Below are 23,225 nucleotides of genomic sequence, written 5' to 3'. Positions count from 1 at the left end.
GGGTGTCTTCTTTCTAAAATGGGGTCACTTGTGGGGTTCCTATACTGCCCTGGCATTTTAGGGGCCCTAAACCGTGAGCAGTAGTCTAGAATCCAAAGGCCTCAAAATGACCTGTGAATAGGACGTTAGGCCCCTTAGCGCACCTAGGTTGCAAAAAAGTGTCACACATGTGGTATCGCCGTACTCAGAAGAAGCAGTATATTGTGTTTTGGGGTGTATTTTTACACATACCCATGCTGGGTGGGAGAAATATCTCTGTAAAAGGACAATTGTGTGTAAAAAAAATCAAACAATTGTCATTTACAGAGATATTTCTCCCACCCAGCATGGGTATGTGTAAAAATACACCCCAAAACACATTATACTACTGCTCCTGAGTATGGCGGTACCACATGTGTGGCACTTTTTTGCACCCTAAGTGCGCTAAGAGGCCCAAAGTCCAATGAGTACCTTTAGGATTTCACAGGTCATTTTGCGACATTTGGTTTCAAGACTACTCCTCACGGTTTAGGGCCCCTAAAATGCCAGGGCAGTATAGGAACCCCACAAATGACCCCATTTTAGAAAGAAGACACCCCAAGGTATTCCGTTAGGAGTATGGTGAGTTCATAGAAGATTTTATTTTTTGTCACAAGTTAGCGGAAAATGACACTTTGTGAAAAAAAACAATTAAAATCAATTTCCGCTAACTTGTGACAGAAAAAAAAAATCTTCTATGAACTCACCATCCTCCTAACGGAATACCTTGGGGTGTCTTCTTTCTAAAATGGGGTAATTTGTGGGGTTCCTATACTGTCCTGGCATTTTAGGGGCCCTAAACCGTGAGGAGTAGTCTTGAAACGAAATTTCTCAAAATGACCTGTGAAATCCTAAAGGTACTCATTGAACTTTGGGCCCCTTAGCGCAGTTAGGGTGCAAAAAAGTGCCACACATGTGGTATCGCCGTACTCAGGAGAAGTAGTATAATGTGTTTTGGGGTGTATTTTTCCACATACCCATGCTGAGTGGGAGAAATATCTCTATAAATAGACAATTGTGTGTAAAAAAAATAAAACAATTGTCATTTATGGAGATATTTCTCCCACCCAGCATGGGTATGTGTAAAAATACACCCCAAAACACATTATATTACTTCTCCTGAGTACGGCAATACCACATGTGTGGCACTTTTTTGCAGCCTAACTGCGCTAAGGGGCCAAAAGTCCAATGAGCATCTTTAGGCTTTACAGGGGTGCTTACAATTAGGCACCCCCCAAAATGCCAGGACAGTGAACACACCCCACAAATGACCCCATTTTGGAAAGTAGACACTTCAAGGTATTCAGAGAGGAGCATAGTGAGTCCGTGGCAGATTTCATTTTTTTTTGTCGCAAGTTAGAAGAAATGGAAACTTTTTTTTTTTTCTTTTTTTTGTCAGAAAGTGTCATTTTCCGCTAACTTGTGACAAAAAATAAAATCTTCTATGAACTCACCATGCCTCTCACTGAATACTTTGGGATGTCTTCTTTCCAAAATGGGGTCATTTGGGGGGTATTTGTACTATCCTGGAATTTTAGCCCCTCATGAAACCTGACAGGTGCGCAGAAAAGTCAGAGATGCTTGAAAATGGGAAAATTCACTTTTTGCACCATAGTTTGTAAACGCTATAACTTTTACCCAAACCAATAAATATACACTGAATGGGTTTTTTTTTTATCAAAAACATGTTTGTCCACATTTTTCGCGCTGCATGTATACAGAAATTTTACTTTATTTGAAAAATGTCAGCACAGAAAGTTAAAAAAATCATTTTTTTGCCAAAATTCATGTCTTTTTTGCTGAATATAATAAAAAGTAAAAATCGCAGGAGCAATCAAATAGCACCAAAAGAAAGCTGTATTAGTGACAAGAAAAGGAGGTAAAATTCATTTAGGTGGTAGGTTGTATGAGCGAGCAATAAACCGTGAAAGCTGCAGTGGTCTGAATGGAGAAAAAGGCTCTGGTCCTTAAGGGGCGAAAAGACTGTGGTCCTGAAGTGGTTAAACTTATTTTTTTCAAATGCATATATTCACATAGATCTTTACATCAATCCTGAACGTAGGACAAATGAGCAAGGAAGAGGGACTGGGATCCCAAAGAGGGACTGGCCGGACAGTTGGGAGCTAGGCAGAAAGCTTTGGGACCAAAGGTTTTCAGGTGGACTCTGGGTATGACTATATTATTAGAACCTGTGGTCCAAGATTGCAGGGATTGCTAAACAGCTGTAACATTTCTTTTATGTATCCAGGGCCCAGATTATGAGTGATAATATGGCCTTATAATAGCAAGATCCTTCTAGTTTTTTTTGAAGAGGAACCATTTTGTGAGAGGGGGTCATTACAGATAAGGGAGTCATCAGGTTCCTATTTCAGGGGCAAACCCAGGATTTTCAAGGGGGGGGGGGGGGGGGGGGATTCCTGAAAGGTCTCCCTAGGCAACCCATAATACAGTATAATAATATGGTAGGACATCATGCTGGGTACTCATAATGCAATTTCCTGTCCAACTTACAGGATCTGTCAATTATTTCCTAAATGTCCGATCTGCTCCCGATCGACAACGGGATCGATCAGGAGCAGTTTGGATGGACAGCCGACATTGGTAATGAAGGGGAAAGTGAAGCATTTACACAGCAGGGCACAGGGCTTTGTTCATACCTGACTGTTAAGTTCCCCAGAGCTGCTCCATGCTTTGTACACACGCTGCTGCTCCATGCTCTGTACACACTGAGGGAAAGAAAGGGGGCAGTGCTGTTAGCTGCAAGATGCCTGCAGATATTCTGTTGTCCCAACTTGTGCCTGTCCCCAGACACTGCACTGCCCCGGTCTGAGGGGGGATTCTGGGCAGCTGTAATCCCCCCCCCCCCCCTGCGTTTGCCTATGTAATTGAAGCTTGGCTAGGTGGCTGTTTCTACAATGTCCACAGTCCTACTTGTCTGGTGTACTTGTTTCTGGTAAAAAAAAAAAAGATCTCCTTAGAACCTTAGCAAATCAGGCCCACTGTATGATGTGGCTTGAAAGAATTAGTTTAAAAAAAAAAAAAAAAACTACACCTGAGCTGTCATTTTTAAGTACAGATTTCAGCATGACTAGTAGCAATGGGATTATACACAGTGGTCTTATTTCTGGGACTTTAATTGATTCCCACTGTGTGAGAAACTGAAATATTCTATACTGTTCTGGAAAAATCAACCTCTATGTTAGCGGCAGGTAGTCCGTGTGATAAAAACCCTGCCTACATTAGACAAATGTTTTCCACTGCTGAAACGCCGCAATTACAAGTTTCCAGCTATGTCTTTGTTCTGCAACTGCCTAGGCATTATGCAGGCTCAACAATAAGGAAAAGCATAAGCAATATATGCAAGGGTTGATTTTAAAGCATGGAAAAGATCAAAGTCTAGTACACACTTTGTGTACATGCAAAAAGGGCACCTGGACATTTGGGCCCATAATATCGGTTAGTAGAATATCAGTAAATTTACCAATATAGTACTATAACGAAGTGCAAATTACGATAGTAAAATATTGGTGAATGATACTATTATTTTACTACCATCTGACCCTATTGTTTACACAGAACCCTCCCGCTACCTATACCTAACCCTAACCACCCCCCCCCCCCCCACACACACACACACACAAAAACACACCTAACCTTATGCACCCCCTCCCCATTACCTAACCTTAACTGCACCCCTTCCCCGCCACAAGGAACGCTAAATATGGGGCGCTGCAATGCTTTTGAACATACATTGTACAGACATGCTGCTGCTCATGCTCCTAACTGTAGGAAGAATGGCATACATATCAAATAGCATATAAACGTAGTTCTTATGTTGGATGGTAGAGTAGTACACAATTGAAATTCCTTCACCAAATATATTACATCCCACTCAATGCTACTGGAATCCTATTCTTAGGTTCATGGCAAGTAGTTTTAGTATTCCGTTTTAATACCTCAAAAATACACTAAAATATTTCTTAAAATGGTTTGAAGGTAATAGAAAAGTTCATAGCTATCCACTGGAAACATAAGACTGCCGCCACTGTCTGGATAAAGTTAATTAATAGCAGTCTACTATTATATACCGTAATTTTACACATTAATGTAGGGATGTCTAAGGAAATTTTGAAAAAATATGGGGTAACTGGGCTTAAATTGACAGGCTTTTTATCCATGTTCTTTTTGTTTAGTTAGAAGAAACCTGAAGTGAGAGGGATTTATTTCCTTTAAAACACTGCAACTTGCCTGGCTGTTCTGCTGATCCTCTGCCTCTAATGCCTGGTACACACAACGCATCTTCCAGTCAAATCAACCGGTCAAACTGAAATTTCCGTCATGTCTGATCTGCCCCCCATCGAGAACAGGATAGATTCTGTGCAGTACTGACCTGTAAATCGATCCTGGAGCAGACCACACATGCCAAAAATGATCGATTTGACCATTGATCTGACAGAAAATTGCATCGTGTATACCAGGCATAAAGTCCGGTAAACACCTTCAACTTTAGAACGAGTGGTAAATTATTGACAAAACAGCATTTGAAAAGAAAAAAACATCTCTAGTAGTGCATAGAATGAAGAGAACATACAAACCTTCACACAACTGTAAATAAGCTAATCAGCAGCTGCAGCTCAACAAGGGAGCCTTTCAGGATCTCAGCAAGTGTAGAATTTGTAGTTGCAAAATTAGTCAATTTACACTGAAACATGGCATTCCTGCAAATACAGAACCACACTTAGGACCAGTTTCTACTGCAGGATGCACGCTGGCACTTGCAGTGATGCAAGTGCGCAGGCTAAATGCATGATGTAAGCCAGCAGTTCTAGGTGTATGCATGGCTTTTTCAGGGACATAAAGGAATGATTTGAACAGTGGCGTAGCTAAGGAGCTATGAGCCCCAGTGCGAGTTTTACATTGCCCCCCTTCCCCAAGCACTGTATACATAACAATTGATACGGCACACCGAAAACCTGCCAAGGACAACCACATTGTCCGAGGTGCAAGAAGGGGCTGGGAAAGAGTTTCTTAATGATTAATACTATTCAACGCATCTGTAGAAGTGATTATTACCCGTACAGGACCAAAAGAGAGGTAATACTGTGGTTGAGGGAGGGCCCCAATGCGGTCACAACCTCTGCATCCCCTATTGCTACACCGCTGGATGTGAATATTCACACACTGACCTGAAGTTATGCTTGGAAAGGATGTTGAGGGAAGCCTCTGGACTACCCAGAGTCTTCCCACTACTGAGTTAAGTATTCAATTTTTTACCCCTTCAGGTACCCTTTAGGAAGACAAAATTGTATTTGGCATAACTACTGTAAATTCTAATATCAATATGTTTCTACTAAGGTACGGGGCCCGGATGGCATACATCCTGGGGTGCTAAAAGAATTAAGTTCAGTTATCAATAAACCCCTTTATCTTATCTTGCAAGTGGGATAGTTCCAATAGAGTGGTTAATGACTTATTTTTTCCCCATTATTTAAGAAGAGCAAAAAAAAATCTATAAGCTTAACATCAGTTTTGTGCAAACTATTTTAGGGCTTCCTAAGAGATGCTATACAATACTTTATATCAGAGAATAACCTAATGTCTCAGCATCAACAGGGGCATAGCAATAGCCATAGCAGCCACAGCAGCTGCTATGGGGCCCTGGAGCATAGGGGGCCAGGTGGTACTTAATGTATTCACTATTAACTTTCTAGTGTTTCTCCACCCTCTGACTTTGTCTCAGTGCCCATGAACTATGTGTAGTGATGATTGCATGAGAATGTAAATTGCCCAATTAACTCATATCCATAGGGTAGGGGCAGTCAGCATTGCGCATGAATGGCTATATCTGAGGGCCCCTATGAAAGTTTTGCTATGGGGCCCCATGATCTCTAGCTACGCCACTGAGCATCAACATGGGTTTGCTAAGGAGAGGTTATGTTTGCCTAACATGCTCAGCTTTTATGAGGTGGGGAACGCTAATGTGGATATTTGGAATGCTGTAGATGTGATATACTTGGACTTCACAAAGGCCTTTGATACTGTTCCCCACAAAACTCTGGAGCAGAAGTTGAGGATGCAAAGACTGGGGAAGAATGTGTGTGCATAGATATGGAACTGGTTAATGGACAGAAAGTATAGAGTTGTGGTCAATGGGTCTGTACTGGGTCCAGAGCTCTTCAATGTATTTGTTAATGACCTAGCAGTAGATTAAGTAGAAAGTAATGTTGCCACTGTTGCAGATGATACAAAGTTGTGCAGAATTATCAACATACAGGAAGATAGTGACATATTGCAGAGAGATCTGGATCATGGACATGTAAATAGCAGATGAAATTCGATGTTGAAAAATGTAAGGTCATGCATCTTGGTCGTACTAATGATGTAGCACCATACAGAATAAACAGGACACAGATGAGGACATCAAACTTGGAGAAGGACTTAGGAGTACTGGTTGACAACAAGTTAAATAATCATATTCAATGCCAAGCAGCTGCAGCTACAGAAAATACAATTTGGGGATGCAGTAAAGGGGAAATATAAAATAGAGATGCCAGCATAATACTGCCTTGTTTAGCTCTCTTGTAAGGCCATATCTGGAATATGGAATTCAATTCTGAGCACCTCATTACAGGAGGGCCAATTTAATGCTGGGAATACACAAGGTTTTTTTTGCTAGATTTACTTTCCGGTCGATTTTCCGATCAATTTATTTTTACTTCTATGATAAAATTGATCAGAAAAATTATTTGAGCCATCTATCTGCTGAAAAAGCTCATGGTTTATTCCCAGCATTAGAGCAGGTGCAGACGAAGTGTATTACCTCCGAGGATGACACTAGGTAAGGTACAAAAAGTGTTTCTTAGACAATGGGGACATGTATTGCACTTCCTCAGGCCAATGATCATGCTAGGTGTGATCATTAAGCCGAGCCCTGAGGGCCTCCGGCGGAGTGAAAATGCATACAGCATTGGTTTTGGATGCAAAGCACTGTAACATGCGTGGAAACGCATACATTGTGAGCTGCATTGGTGTCTGCTTCACATCAGTTTTGTGTTGTGCTACACCAGATCCATGAAGCTAACCCTAAGGGGAGTAAGAGGCACAGCATAGGGATCACTATTAGTCTGGGCTTAAGACCAGAGGGCATTATGATTGATTTTTGGTAGGGGGACAACTCTACCTACATATTTCTGTAGTTTAGGATTGGGACCTCAGGATAATTATGTTTGGGGGAACCCTGCCTTGTGATGTGAAATGCTGCCTAAATATGTTTGGGGAACATTTTGCCTAGTTATGTAAGGGGGAGCCCTGCTTTTTGTTGTTAAATTCTGCCTAATTATGTTAAGGGAATGTGTTGCCCAATTATATTTGGGAAAAGTGCTGCCTAATTATATGTCTTCTACGGGAAAACACTGCCTTTTTGTTTGTATAAAAATCCTTCTAACTTTCACAACACAGTAAAAGTAGCCATTGTTAGTATAGGTCCACTAATGACTTTGCAAAGGTGTCTGCTTGTTTATAACTAGTGCTAGAAGCACCCCTTTAAAGGAGATCTTAAAGGACAACTGTAGGGAGGCTGCCATGTTTTTTCCTTTTTGTGCAATACTAGTTGCCTGGTTGTCCTGCTGATCTCTAATGCTTTTAGCCATAGCCCCTGAACAAGCATGCAGCAGATCAGGTGTTTCTGACATTAATGTCAGAACTGAAAAGAATAGCTGCATGCTTGTTTCTGGTGTTATTCAGACACTACTGCATCCAAATAGATCAGCAGGGCTGCCAGGCAACTGGTATTGCTTAAGGGGGAGTAAATATGGCAGCCTCTATAAACCTCTTGCTACAGTTGCCCTTTAAAGAAATGCTTTCAACTTACCTGGGGCTTCTTGCAGCCCCCTGGAGTCATCCTGTGCCCACAGAGCTGGTCTGGGTCCCTCAGGCCACCTAATCTGGTTGGCCTCCTCCTCGTGCTCCCACGGCTGGGAATGTTCTTCACATGCGCAGTATGCAAAAATCGCTACTGCGTATGTGCAGAGTGCTCCTGACTGCTGGAGCACAATCAGGGCGCGCGTGGCTTGGCCCGCGCATGTGCAGTAGACACCGACAGGCAGTGACCGTGCAGCTTAGTGGGGAAAGTGTCACTTTTGTATCATCCTACCTCAAGTTCTCTTTAAATGTCACTTTTGTATCATCCCACCTCAGGTTCTCTTTAACCCTCCTGGCGGTCTAATAAATTCCGCCAGGAGGCAGCGCAGCAGTTTTTTTTTTCTTAAATCATGTAGCGAGCCCAGGGCTCGCTACATGATAGCCGCTGCTCATCGGCATCCCCCCGCCCGCTTCGATCAGGAAATCCCGTTCAAAGAACGGGATTTCCAGGAGGGCTTCCCCCGTCGCCATGGCGGGATGACGTCACCGACGTCGTGACGTCATTGAGAGTCCCGATCCACCCCTCAGCGCTGCCTGGCACTGATTGGCCAGGCAGCGCGTGGGGTCTGGGGGGGGCGCGCGGCGGATAGTGGCGATCGAGCGCGGGGCGGCGGCGATCGATGTGCTGATGCAGCTAGCTGCGTGCAGCAAAAAAAAAAATTAAGCAAATCGGCCCAGCAGGGCCTGAGAAAACCTCCTGCGCGGCTTACCCTGAACTACGTTCGGGGTTACCGCCAGGAAGGTTAAGTATCAATTTGTATCATCCCACCTCAGGTTCTCTTTAAGTATCAATTTGTATCATCCCACCTCAGGTTCTCTTTAAGTGTCACTTTTGTATCATCCTACCTCGAGCTCTCTTTAAATGTCACTTTTATATCATCCCACCTCAGGTTATCTTTAACTATCAATTTGTATCATCCCATCTTAGGTTCTCTTTAATGATCACTTTTGTATCATCCCACCTCAGGTTCTCTTTAAGTGTCACTTTTGTATCATCCCACCTCAGGTTGTCTTTAAGTGTGACTTTTGTTGATAAGAACTTTCAGTTTGGCTGTGTGTATTCAAAGGATTCATGGAAAAAATGATTTCAGCTTGATTATTTTGTTTTTGTGTGTATATAACACACAGTCTTTTTTTTCACAGAAAGTGGCAGATAGGAGTGCCCAACATTGCTTTCAGTTAATGCATTAAGCCAGGTATTGAAAATAAAAAACAAAAAAGCTCCTCCCCTGTGCAGCTAACTACTGTACTTCCACAGGAACATGGGATCTTCTGGACAGTCTGTGGCAACAGTACTCCTAACATATTACACTTAGTGCTGAAGTAAATGTTGTAAAACATAAAAAATTAAGTGATTTGTGCTTACTGCAAATTTTGAAAATTATTAGCAGGCTGCAATGTGAAATTGAAAGATACAGTTAAATGACATGACATTTCAAAGACTAGTACATTCCTCACATATGTGTATGGCAATTTATGGATCAATCACAGTCACCCATAATGAGTCTGCAGGTAAAGGTGGCCACTAATAGTACAATTTGCTGAATGATTGTTTACGAACAATTATTTGCATGAACGATCAGATATGGTCGTTTGTGACCACTATTGGAAAAAAAAATCTAACCAATCTGATCAGATTAATAAAATCGATCCGATTTTCAGATCGATCACGTCAATCTGATCAGATCATTAGTGGCCACCTTTAGATGTTCTGACTCTGTTTGTTCCAACTGACTCAAAAAACACAGAGCCAAAAAGATCAGCATGACAGCCAGCTAAACTGGTATTTGTAAAGGGGAATAAAGTTGTAAGCTTACATATTCCTTTTACTTTAGGTTTTATTTTAAGTGTAACTCGAGTCAAAACTTATTAGGTGTTGGATTGAGTGATAGGTTAGAACCACGGTCATGTTTTATTCTTTTTTTATGTTCCTTTGTAGCATTTACATAACTTCCTACAGCCACAAAATGCAAGCCGAATGGTAGTATTTTATTTTATTTATTTATTGTATTTATAAAGCGCCAACATATTACGCAGCGCTGAGTATTGGAGTTTGAATTTGGGATATGGAATTTGGAAACCCACGTTATCCCAAACCCCCTACTTCAGCACCTGAGCAAATGGACAGGGTCCAGGGGAGTCCACTTATTTGCATTTCATGGTGCGCTTCATGTGACTCCAATGCTTCCTGTTTATGGCTTCATGTGGAGTTCACTTACTTGTGCATCATAGCAGCTTCACATGACACCTGATACTTCCCTCTACTGGCTTGAAAGGAGGGTGCATCGGAGTCACATGAAGCATGCTGTCCACTTGCTTGGGTGCTGAAGGGTGGTTTGGGATAAGTCAGGTTTCCAAGTACAATATCCCGAATTCAAACACCTGTCTTAACCCTGTAGAGAGTCTCTTTCACGTGAACTTAAAGGGTACACGAGGTGACGTGTTATATGAGATAGTGTCAAGCGTACAAATAACAATCTTGTGTTCCTTTTCTTCTTTTTGTGCCTAGAAGAGTTAAACCGTTTCTCTCCAGTCAGGACCAAGTTGGCCTCACTGATAAGGAATTAAAACCATAAAGCTCTTTCCTGGAAGAGGACAGCTTCTGCATGCAGGGGATAGATAAAAAAAGGTCAGTAGTTCATATATTTTAGCTTCTGGGACACTGAAAGACTGTATCAGTCATATGAGACAATACAACATTAAAAATACTTTTTTAACTGATACACAGAAAATAAAACTGCGGGATTCTAAAAAAGTAATTTTCAATTGTTTATCTCATCAGTCTATTTTCTCCTCTTGTTTCCTTTAAACGCATAGAAACATAAGAACTGCCATTGCTGATTTTGTTTAGGTAACACTCTTGGCTAGTTTGTCCCTTGCTTTACAGTAAGTCAGTCAAACCAGAAAGGAACATGTAAGATCAGACTTTCAAGCTTCTTCTAGGTAAGTAATTCATTGGTGAAGTCTGAGAGCCTGCACTGTGTAGTGTACAGGCAGTTTCCAAGATTTTCCTTTGTCTTATGCCCATCCCCAGAGTATATCAAAGGTGAAATAAATAGATCTAAATTCAAATTTTGGTATTCCAAGAGGTTCTCCAAAATCACAGTCCCAAACAAACTGCTCTTTCCCAAAATTACTTAAAGAATTCTTGAATGACCCAAACAGTACATGCACTTATTAACCTTTTACAAACTAAAACTCATGTACACAATAGCTTTAGCTTTTGTCCTACATTCGCTATCATTCATAAAGCATTCCCGCATGCGGAAATGCTGAAAACAGCTGACTATACCGACCACTTAGCAAAATGTCTATTCATAAAAGCTGTTTCCGCATGAAAAGCTGACATTCCCAAGCAGAGCGATAAATTACCGCCTTGTGCGGTGATTATCTCAACACATGTCACCACATGTCAATTCATAAAAATTAGAGCAGGCGGAATCAGTACGGAGAATACCGCTCCCTTGGATGTGGCGATAAGTATGCGGATAACAGCTAAGTTAATGGAGACAGACCTCCCAGGCAGCAGCAGTGAGAGCAGAACAAAAAAAAGGCATCCCAGAATACCCAGGCTGTGTTTTTTAACCCCTTGAGTACCTGTTTTCAGATATATTTCACATCAGAAATCCTGCATGTGTAACATTTCTTCTAAGCTGTGGGAATTAAATAACTTGTTTAGAAAGACTAATAGACAGATTCAGCGCAAATACAGGGCAAACAGAGGCAGTTTTAAAAAAAAAATGCACATCTAAAGGGATGCTGGGGCTGCCTCTTCTATTGTAACACTGTCTCTGGAGAGAGAAAATGTATCAACTCAGGCAGCTTATCGTGGTTCCGCAAGCCTACCGCCAGCCTGGAGCCAGCCTAGTTCGGGAAAATACCGCAGTGCTATCGCAACTGTAAACATTTTTATGAATGAACACACAGAAGTCTAACATACCGAATGCGGTATTTTCCCGCCTGGATTTTTTTTACCGAACACACTTTTATGAAAGATAGCCATTGTCGATGGGAAGAAAGGCAATGTACACATGCATTTCATTATGCAAAGGGTTAATATGAATATGTAACGGTAAGTAACAACTGCAGGATCTCAGAAGAGTTTAGAGTGGGTGTGTGTTCTTTCCTTTCTCTCCCTTCTTACCTGACTACTTTTTTTCCTGGTTTCTGAAAGCTCCAAGGACTGCTCACAAGTACAATAGATGAGAGGCCAATAAAATGAATTTAGACAAGAGATAACATGCAAAGCTAAAGTTAGCAGCACGTTTCTCTGACCTGATCGTTTCTACAGAATCAAAGACAGCAAGTGATTCCACACAGCAATTTGAAAATGATTTTTGACAGATTTCAGTGTAGCCACATGGAAAGCAATACTGTCCTGCTTCTGAGACCAGAAATAAACTTTAAGCAATAATTCAGCAAAGACAGCTCCTGAATTTCTGTCATCACAGGTTCAAACGTGGGATACCTAGGAAATATAGACATTGTTATTCATACTGTATACTACATGTACATATATGCAAACATTTACATCGATCTGTAAGTTAGTATAGTATGTGAATAACTTTTCATGTAAAAATGGCACTAAACTGAGGCATGCAGGATATACCTTACAATAATAGCTCTTTTGTGAGGCAATATTCTCATAAATGCTACTTTACCATAAATCATGATGTGAAAGAAAACATCTGTATTTGCAACAAAATCCAGGACCAACAGAAACACATTACTGTTAAAACACAGAGCTATAGGATCATTAAAAAAAGTCCCTTTCCTCTGCAATTCTGTCTGTTGCAGGGACACTTTCATCATAAAGACTGTCCTCTTCTTTGCTGGCACAGCAGGTTTTATTTGGGGTGTCAAGTTCCAGGATACCTTTGACAGAACTGAAGTCTGTATGAGTGCCAAAGATTTTATCCCAGTGGGTAAAGTGAGGGGCATAGTTGCTCATGGGCTTCTGGTGGTGCACATCATGTTTTTGTGGACCTCCATAGATTCCAAATGGCATGAGATGGGAAGTAGACCAAGGCAAATCATAACCGCAGTGATCTTCCACAGAAACGTATACATGGAATACCATGAATATCCATGTTGTAAGGATGTGGCATCTGAAAATAATAGGATTTAATGTTGTCCAGAATCCAACAGTCACCAGCTCCCAACCACCAAGGCATTGTGTAGCTAAGGCAAAAGGTGCCATGTATTCATGGTGAATGGCGTGGAATGTCTTATATAACCAGCGATTTCTGTGGTGGATCATGTGCCAAATGAAATACTGGAAATCAAACAGTAGAAGGCTTCCCATCACACCAAACAAGATATCCAAAATATTTGGGGCATCTTCTGGTAGAGGACATGGAGGTCTCCAGTACCACTGGGCAACAGCAGCAGGGAAAATGAAGAACAGGTGGTTGTAGAGAGTCACTCCGAGGCAGTGGAAAATCATTGGTCCAGTTGGATTCCTGTCCTGCTGGATTTTATACTTGTGAATAAAGGGCCACCTTCTACCCATGATGTTGAAGACCAGGTAAGGGATGCAAAAGATAGCGTAGCTTGACACAGTGAGGACTACAGGAAAAAGTGGAGCTCTCATAGTATCAGAGTAATTGAGCCTCAGGTAGTCCCATACTGGCTGAAGAAGTGGTCTGCTGTGATGGTATGTATCGAGAACATGGGACAGACAAGATAACACTTCCATCATCAGCACCTGCTTAGCTATAATCTTCAAGGGAAAAGCTGCAAAGGATCGTCCTTTTTATTATTCATTCGGATGGCGCTGAGCCGACTCCCCCTCCCATCTAGCAGCTTTCACAAACCCAACAATTCAGACCCTTTCTAGCTCCCTGACAACACAGCCTGGCTTCAGGAGGATAATGTGACTGCTTTAAAGGGGACATAATTAACAAACAGCGGCTTACTGTTACAGCTAAGGAACAGTGCAAGATAGGTGTTGTTACATGCTCTTCAGTACCTATAGATGCTAAGCAGTTACCACAGTTCAACTAGAAAAATGTTTCATTTTAGGTAGAATAATTCGCCAACAGTTAATACAATAGTCATATGCTAAATTAGCTAAATGAGCACAGTAAATTATTTATTTTGGAAACCAGACTATATTAAAAAGAATTCTGAATTTGTTATTGAGCTAAATACCATTAAAGGCTGCCTTTGTTTGCCAGTTCCAGGGCAGGGAAGTATTTGTTCATTAATTGCTTTGAAAAAGAGCCGGGACAAGGTCCTCCAGCAGCCAAGGCTGAGACACCAAAGTGCTCCCCTCCATTCCTCCCACCCCAGCCGTCACACACTGATTGCTATTAGACTAAGAGGCGCCCCAGGGCCCCCCAAAAGACTTAATCTCTAGTTATCTGGCTTGCAGTCACTGCCATGTATCCCCTTTTCTTATTTCTCTCTGCTTCAAACACAATAGGGGAATGATAGCTGAGTGAGTTGTGCATCCCTCCTACCATGCGCCCTGAGGCTGGAGCCTCTCCCGCCTCTTCCTCGGCCCGGCCCTGCTTTGGACCTAGGATATGGCCTGTGTGTCAGACAGTGGCAGCTCAATTAGATGTATACTAAAGCAACCACTGCCCCCTTGTTGAAGCTATTCGACCTGCAGGTGAAATATCTCTTTGGAACTCCTTGTGCAGGCTTTGGAAGTACTGCCATCCCTGAGTACAGCCGAAGATGAGAGGATCCATACAGTACATGTGTAAGTGCGGGGTCGCGTATGTGCAGTACAGATGCACTCGCCTTCAGAAACACTAAACACAAAATTTGAATGGGTGACAGCGGTGGAGGGAAGGGACATAGCAAGGAATGAGAAGGCTCTATAGGATCCACAGCTCTGTACATGTTAGTAAACCGCCAGTGAGCTGGGAGCAAGGTGAGCAGAATGACAGCTCACCCTGCTGCCCCTCAAATTCCTGGTGGTGTTAAATACTATTACCCCTCCAAGTTGTAGCAACTCCTAGGGAGAAGTAATTTCCAGCGATTGCTGGAACCCAGAATTACCTTTGCGTGGGGTGGGCACTATAGCATTAGTGCTACAGTGCGAGTGTGGAGTGCCAAAAACACCTGTTTCGTCCACAGCCTTCCCTCTCCATAGGTGAGTATCTAACTTTTGTGTTTTTTTGTTGTTGTTGTGGTTTTCTTTACTCACTGCAGGGCTGATTTAAAGACAAAATAGCTATGTGATTTTCACTGCATGAGGCAGTATGTAACTATCAAGGCAACAGCTGTGCCAGTAAGGCTGTAACAGGTCCTCTTGAGGGTGCAATTGAACTATGCGCATTGCTGGTCACTCCATTGCTGCGTGCGGGAATGTACTACCAATACATTTATGAGCATGTTAATATCTCTATGTTGTAACAGACCATGATATCCAAAAGTACCTTCTACGGTACATTTTTGAATAATAAGCACGTTACTATAGCAATTCTATGAAAACATAAGGAAACCTAACATGCCTGTTACAACATGCAGAGTGTGCATTGGTTAGAGTGGACTTAGCCTTTAATCACACATTTTGCAATACTGTGTTTATTATTAAGAATACATTATCATACAAATTTTACTTTAAAGAGTAGACTCCAAGAGGGAAGTATGAACATGGCCACTGCTAAACTCCTTATAATACACGCTACTTGCCCAGCTGCATTTCTGATATACCTATAATGGTTTTAATTTCAGTCAAAACTGATGTATCCAGAATTCAGGTTTTAGTGTAGTTCAATGACTGTGTCACTTTAAGAATATTATTATTTAAATATTTAGTTTGAGCAAAAGGTCATATTTAAAACTGAAGCACAGGTATGTGTACTTATGTGTGCTCATGCAAATACAATTTATGAAAACATGTATTGCTTTTGCAGCTATGCAACTGGATTTATTTTCATATGTAAATTTGGGTACCAGTGCTTAGAATGGTCTGTGATTTTTTTTGAATGACTGACGTAAGAGGACAAACTGCCGGACAAACAGGCAGACTTTGATTTTACTCTAGTCATCGTAAATTGGGAAACAAATTGGTCAATGAATTCCAGAATATTATTTTGTGCTATTTGTCAACAGAGATTAAACTAACAAAAACAAACTGGATACATAGAAAGTATAAAAGAGATCTAAAAAATCTATAGAAGATCAAACATTTCAAGCACCTCCTAGAGTGTCACTTATTTCTGTCTTGTAAAGTACAAAAAAAAAAACCCTCAGCTTTTCTCTACAATAAAAATACTTTATTTTTAGCACAAATTTTTTTTTTCCAAGTCAGATTTGCATATTAACGATTTTCATTCATAGAACATGTTCCGAAAATGATGTCCCAGTGTCCAAAAAACGGAGCAAAGTTAGTGTCCGGTCTCTGATGATGCAGATCATGGGCCAGTGCACCTCCATATAAGCCACAGGGCAGAATTTGATGAAGGGACCAGGGGAAACTGTAACCTATGTGATCCTCAACAGACATCCACACACTAAGCAAATTACATATCCATAATGTCAGAGGGTGACATCCTAATGTGACAGGGTTCATGCTGCTCCAAAAGCCAACAGTCATCAGCTCATAGCCACTAAGATTCTGACTGGACCATGAAAATGGGGCAACATATTTGTGGTGGACAGCATGGACTTTCTTGTACAACCAATGGTTCTTATGGTGAAACACATGCCATATAAAATACTGAAAGTCAAACAATAGCAGACATCCCATGACCTCACCAAGAAGAGTAAATACAGATGGAGCATTAACTGGTAACGATCCTGTTGGCATCCACATCCAGTTTACAAGCACAGCTGGAAATACGTAAATCACATGGTTGTACACAGCCTTCCAGACACAAAGAGTCATCATCTTTATTGTTGGATGCATGTTCTTCTGAATTTTGTATTGATACAAAAATGGGCATCCTTCCCCCAGTATATCTATAATAGCAAATGGAAAACTAAAACACAGATAACCGCAGAATGCCAGAGCGACAGGGAACAAAGGACAAGTCAAAATGTCTCCAAATTCAGATCGAAGAAAATCCCAAAAAGGCTGAAGAAATAGGTGGTTATGGTTGGATGTGGAGGAGGTCATTCTGTACTGAGAATATTTACACCCCCACTGCTCATTTTATATTCCTGCTAATCTGCAAATCCAGTCACCTGATGCCCTAAAGCCATTTTTGCTGTTCAGACTTTTGTGGCATAATCTCATTATGCATAACAAAATAAGCAATTGTTTTACTTGCAGAACACTTTGTATGTAGACTAATACAGAAACAGAAGGACTGTTTTTGCTAACTGAAAGGAAGAAATTAATTACCAATCATATCCATTAAATAAAACTGCAGGGTTGTATTTGTGTTTACAGCCATCATTTTGAACAAAATTTGTATTACATGACTAAAAATTGGTATTCTCACATTAACAATCACATAAAGACATTCTGTAGAGTGGACTTGAGTTGTGCTGCAGAGAAAAAAAAATGTTCTCCTTTTTAAAGCTTAAATAGTTGAAAAATGTTGTTCTTAGAATCGAAAGTGCATGTAGTTTTAAAAACGCAACGTTTTGCCTGCATTTTTGATGCGTTTGCGTTTTTCTTGTAATTGCTGATTGGCTAAAGAATCCTTTGTTTTTTTTTCTAGTTTACATTTCAACAGGAATCAGGAAATTGCAGAGTCTTCTGAGATACTGACTTCTGAAAAACGCAATGGAATCGCATTGCATTGCGTTTTTTCATGCATTTTTCAAGCGCTGTGCTTAAAAAAGTGCAGCAGGTACTGCGATTGCGTTTTTCTAAAAATGCATCGCACCAGTGTGTATAGGTCATCACGATTTTCATTATTCATTTATTCAAAAGACCTTGCGATTTTAAAAACGCATGCATTTTTAAAAACGCGGCGCAGGCGCAGCAGTGTGTACAGGCCAAATTTTGAGCAACTAGCAGCTAGTTTTGAGAACACTTACAGAAAGTAGATGCAGGGCAAGACTTTAAACATTTGGGGGAAAGGCTGGAGAACTTGCGTAGGTGCTACAAGAGAACAACAATAGAATGAATTGCATCGGAGGATAGAGTCTTACTCATAGGAGATCTGGTGTGGAAGCTGGGTGACACCAGAAATATGGGGGGGGAGGGGGGGGGGGAATAGCATGAGATAACAGGGCTCCCATAGGAAATGGGGATGAAAGATCTTTATATCGGTATTTTATGACTTTAGAAAAGCTTTCACTGGGCGCTGAGTCCAAAGAATAGTCCTAGGGCCATCATTTGCTGTAGAGTAGAAGTGTTATGTAAAGCCCACTAAATGACTTTGAGCATGATGGTCACGTTTGCTTACTTATTGACTCCACCACAGACTCTTAACCAAGCTACTAATCCCACTACAAAGAAATCTGTCAGGGAAATTGGAGGTTAGTTGGAGTGTATTGACATCGGCTAATGAGGCAACCTATATACTTTAACATGGCTGAGCTTCTGCAGTTACCTCTGGTTATGCTTCCTCTGGCCTTGGGTTTATCTCTGCTTGTCCTTTTCAGTCTGCACCAACTGCTATTTTTGCTAGCTGGAGGCTTAAAAAGTATTTCACTCATAAGTTGTGAAAACAGTTTGTGTGATAAAACATTTCCTGTGAGAAAGGATAAGTGAATAAGGAACATACAGGCTTGCAGATGAAATAGACTTCTTCCCAAATGTAGCTTGTTTTTGGCCCTTTTGCAACACGACAAAACCAGACTCTCTCAGACATTCCTTCACAGTAGCAAGCCAAATGCTAATTGTCCTCCAGACCACACACATTAAGCCTCGTACAGTACACACACTATACTGTACTATTCCCACTCTCTTAACCACTTACTGTATCTTCTCTGTTATTTGTTTCTTCATCCATCGTCGTAACTTTTCTTTCTACAATCTTCTACTTTTAATATCGGAGGTAGACTATTAGTACAATTTCATATCAAACCTTTGGTTATTTACTGTAAGAACAGACTTTCTTAATGTCTTTGTGATTCAGTAGATTAATAGACCCGTCATAGCAGTAAAGCTTCCAAGCCAGAGTAGGCACATGCCTAGAGGTGCCAGTGTTCTAAAGTTGGCTGGTTTTCATTATTCCTCAACACTATTCCCAGCACCATGGAGAAATGTAGCAGCTGTAGCCATCCAGCTACTTCTCAGGTCCTGTACTCCAACTGGGGCAAATTGGTCAATTACCCAGGGCCCCAGAACTGGCTGATGGGCCCCTAGTTCTCCATTCAAGTTAAGTGTGGAACCCAGGGCCCTGTAGTCCTGCAGAATACTTGCAGTGGAGCAAACTCACCTGTTCTTTCATCTCCATCCCTGCAATGTCACTGATGAAAGGAGGGAGCATACTGTCCGGACAGGTGAGTTCCACTGCAAGTACAGGAACCAAGGGGACCACTATTAACTTGAGGGGAGACCTGAGGGGCCCATTAGCAGGCTTTGGGGCCCCCAGTAGGAAAGCCTAATACCACCTTAGTGGGGTGAGGAATAAAAGGGTCATCTAATGCTGCTATTTTGTGGAAAGAGGGGCCACCTAATGCTATATTGTGTGTGGGGGAAAGCTGCTGGGTCAGGTGGTCCCATGTTAATTTTTGCTAAGGGCCCCATTTTATGTAGAATCATCTTGCTGCTTCTAGTCCTTTTTTTTTTTTTTTTTTTTTTCGTCAATAATCTTTTTATTAAGCATTTTAAAAAATACAGAGAAGAACAGTGCTGGTATGGCATTGAAAACAAGCAATCAATAAATTTTTGACAAAGGGTACTCTTCAGTATACAATTATCTGAGGAGTTTTCACGACCCTAAAGGTATCCAAAGATAACGTCTCTTAATCTCCAATACTGGTGTTAACAGGTGGCCGCGGCCTACACCAGTGTTATAATAATGGCAGTATTTGTATAGCGCCTTTCTCCTGTCGGACTCAAAGCGCTTGCGAGGCAGCCACTAGAGCGCACTCAGTAGGCAGTAGCAGTGTTAAGGAGACTTGCCCAAGAAACTCCTTACTGAAATAGGTGCTGGCTTACTGAACAGGCAGAGCCGAGATTTGAAACCAGGTCTCCTGTGTCAGAGGCAGAGCCCTTAACCATTACACTATCCAGCCACTGCCAGAAGATCAACAGGGCTCCCAGGCAACTGGCATGGTTTTCAAGGAACCAAATATGGCAGCCTCCACATCCCTCTTACCTCAGATTCCCTTCAAAGCATTATGCTCCCTTAACACTGTAGCCATTACAACGGATAATACTTCTATGGTACGTTCACATCAGCAGTTTCTGTCGGGAATAACATGCAGCATGCATTAAGTTTACTGGACAAGGTGTGCACATACAGTGGTAGTGAGACATTTCTATGGACTGCATTCAGGAAAAAACCTGATTAAAAAAACAACTGATCTTCTGTTGTGATATGGGTGATGGTGTGTTCCTTCTCAGGTGTGTGTATATTCAATGTATTCTAATGGGAAGGTCCATTAGATATGTTCTAGTAGTTAATGTGAAATATCACCACTAGATGGTGCTCTAGAACTAAGGGTCTATAAGCTTGACAGCACCTCTGTCCAGTCCTTAGTCATGGGATGTACGCTTCTAGTCCTTTTTAACATATTGCCAACTGCCCATTCTGAGTTTGGTCTATGAAGCAGATTGTCTTTCATGTATTGCTCCATGCAGTACTAGCTCTTGTCATTTTGCAGTTGTTATGTTAGAGGTCCTCTACCCTGTCCTCTATATGGAAAAATAATCTGACCATACAGTGTGCTGCATGAGACACGCACGCACGCACGCACGCACGCACGCACGCACGCACGCACGCACGCACGCACGCACGCACGCACGCACGCACGCACGCACGCACACACACACACACACACACACACACGTATATGTGGACAGCCCTTCTAATTAGGGGATTGGTTATTTCAGTCACACAAATTAAGTGCATAAAGTCAAGCATACAGCTGTACAAACATTTGCAGTAAAATGAGTCAAGCTGAAATGCTTAAAGGGACTCCGAGCAGTGCAGAAACTATGGAAAGATGCATATCATTTTAAAGCTCTCTTTCTCCTCTTTCCAATGATATATAAACCGCCGCCCTACGCCTTTTAGTTTTCGCTATTTTCGCGATTGAAATTGCCGCGACCGCGATTTCGATCGCGAAAATAGAGAAAACTAAAAGGCATAGGGTGACGATTTAGGGGTCGTCAGAAAGAGGAGAAAGAGAGCTTTAAAATGATATCCATCTTGCCATAGTTACCTTGTATTAAACAGGGCGACTTTTTCCTGCTGAATGGAGCTGCTGACACTGGGGAAAGTGTTGTCCTGTGTAATACAATGTAACTATGGCACGATGGATATCATTTTAAAGCTCTCTTTCTCCTCTTTCTGACGACACATAAACCGCGGCCCTACACCTTTTAGTTTTTATCTATTTTCGCGATCGAAATCGCAGCCGCGGCAATTTCGATCGCGAAAATAGCGAAAACTAAAAGGCATAGGGCGGTAATTTATATATCATTGGAAAGAGGAGAAAGAGAGCTTTAAAATGATATGCATCTTTCCATAGTTTCTGCACTGCTCGGAGTCCCTTTAATGATTTTCAACACTGCAATGTCAGAAAATGCCATATTTACAACAATTTTAGTGAAATATCTGCATTTCTGCCCAGCAGACCAGTCCCGATCACGTGCATATTGTAACGCCGCCAGTGAGCTCGGCGCAGAGTGAGTTGAATGACGGCTCACCCTTCTGCTGCTCAAATTCCCGGTGGCGTTAAACACTATTCCCACTCCAAGTTGTAGCAACTCGGAAGGGAGAAATAAATCGGAGTCCTGCGATTGCCAGAACCCCAAATTACCCTTGTGCGGGGCACACATTATAGCAGTAATATGCTACAGCGGCACCTACCTTCGGCGTTCAGTGTCAAAATGACTTGATTCAGTCCCGTTTAGCTGTTATTGCAGAGCAGAATGATCTATGAGCACAGCAGATAAAGGCTCTTTCACACTAGAGCGGTGCTGTCAGTTATGAAGCACTGCATATTGTGTGCAACATGAATGATAACATGAAAGTCAGTTGACTTTCATGTTACCGTTCACAATACAGAATGCATGACGCACGCAACTTCCCATCAGGTTCATTGTGTTGGAGTCACTGATGTTCACACTAAAACAGACCCTGCCATGCAAGCCGTGCATCAGGAAAACATGCACAAAGTTGTATTCGTGTAATGCGCTGTCTAGTGTGGAAGAGCCTTAGTCACAAAGTGCTAGATCACATAAACTCACAATACAGGGTCAAGGGATGCTGAAGTGCATTGTGAGTAGAAATTATTCCTCCTGGAAAAACTAATAAGGTAAACAACTGCATCTATAGTCCTACTCCTAAATAGGACTGTGCTTTAATCCCATAGTGTTAAAGGTCAAAAACTTGTGAAAATTTGCCTGCGTCAGGTGAATGATAATGTTTGTTTCACTCTCATACAGATGGATCCTGAACTAGTGAACTTTTCATTTGCTTCCAGCTCTCAACGTGTATCTATTATACAGCCACCAGGAGATTTGGGCGCAGGATAAAGACGATAAACAGCTTACCCTGCTCCTGCACAAGTCCCAGCCATGTTAATTACTATTCCCTCTCCAAGCCACCATGGATAGTGGGGGGAAAGATGTAATTCTGCTTCCAGCTATTGCGGGCGGCCGAATTACAGTGTTTTCATAGCAATTTGTGCTCAGTCTTTTGACGGCATCCAAATTACTCACTGATAGCCATAATTTCTGTTACGGCCTATGGTGGCGCTGGCTGCACCCAAGTTTGCTGCATTGTTTTTACAGCGCTCCCTCTCAACTGTGTTCTAACACAAAAGTGTTATGACCTCTAATTAGTTATCAGTGAGAGTGACTACAGACAGGCTGCAGAACAACAGCCAATTAGAGCCCTGGGGCCTTATACAATTTCACTTTTTCTCCAATACTTTCTCCTAGGAGATAATTTTTTATCTTTTGTTTAAAATAACTCTACAATTGATAAAGTACCTAAAAGTAGGTGAAAAAGGATTGTCAAAATTATTCTGTGTATTTTCTTGCTTGTTGGTGGCTTTAAAGGCATTTTATTGATAAGGTGTGAACCTTCCCCTAAGAGAAAACTTATGAGAAAAAGCAAATGGAATAAGGGCCCTGGATCCTTAATCCTTACAATGTGAAACAGGAAACACAACCTAGTTATAGGTAGGATTGGGAATGTACATGTACATATTTATCTCATCACATAACATGTCACTTCAGAGTCCATCTA

At 41.6% G+C, this 23,225-nt stretch overlaps 2 protein-coding genes across 2 annotated transcripts; both read right to left on the bottom strand.

Moving 5' to 3' along the window:
* Positions 1 to 12,653: 12,653 nt before the first annotated feature.
* On the bottom strand, positions 12,654 to 13,651 carry LOC137561325 (cholesterol 25-hydroxylase-like protein 1, member 2). Its single transcript, XM_068272605.1, has one exon. It carries the CDS (start codon positions 13,637 to 13,639, stop codon positions 12,695 to 12,697), a length of 945 nt encoding a protein of 314 aa, XP_068128706.1. The 5' UTR covers positions 13,640 to 13,651; the 3' UTR covers positions 12,654 to 12,694.
* A 2,487-nt stretch (positions 13,652 to 16,138) lies between these two features.
* Positions 16,139 to 16,890, bottom strand: LOC137561326 (cholesterol 25-hydroxylase-like protein 1, member 1). The gene has a single exon (XM_068272606.1). It carries the CDS (start codon positions 16,802 to 16,804, stop codon positions 16,217 to 16,219), a length of 588 nt encoding a protein of 195 aa, XP_068128707.1. The 5' UTR covers positions 16,805 to 16,890; the 3' UTR covers positions 16,139 to 16,216.
* Positions 16,891 to 23,225: the final 6,335 nt, after the last annotated feature.

Source organism: Hyperolius riggenbachi, chromosome 3, assembly GCF_040937935.1.
Source record: "Hyperolius riggenbachi isolate aHypRig1 chromosome 3, aHypRig1.pri, whole genome shotgun sequence".
NCBI classification, from domain to species: domain Eukaryota; kingdom Metazoa; phylum Chordata; class Amphibia; order Anura; family Hyperoliidae; genus Hyperolius; species Hyperolius riggenbachi.
This window is presented reverse-complemented; position numbering and strand designations above follow the sequence as displayed.

What these genes read in the sequence shown, in the direction of transcription:
- LOC137561325 (XM_068272605.1), bottom strand. Translation starts at nt 13,639, where the DNA reads ATGATGGAAGTGTTATCTTGTCTGTCCCATGTTCTCGATACATACCAT.
- LOC137561326 (XM_068272606.1), bottom strand. Translation starts at nt 16,804, where the DNA reads ATGCATCCAACAATAAAGATGATGACTCTTTGTGTCTGGAAGGCTGTG.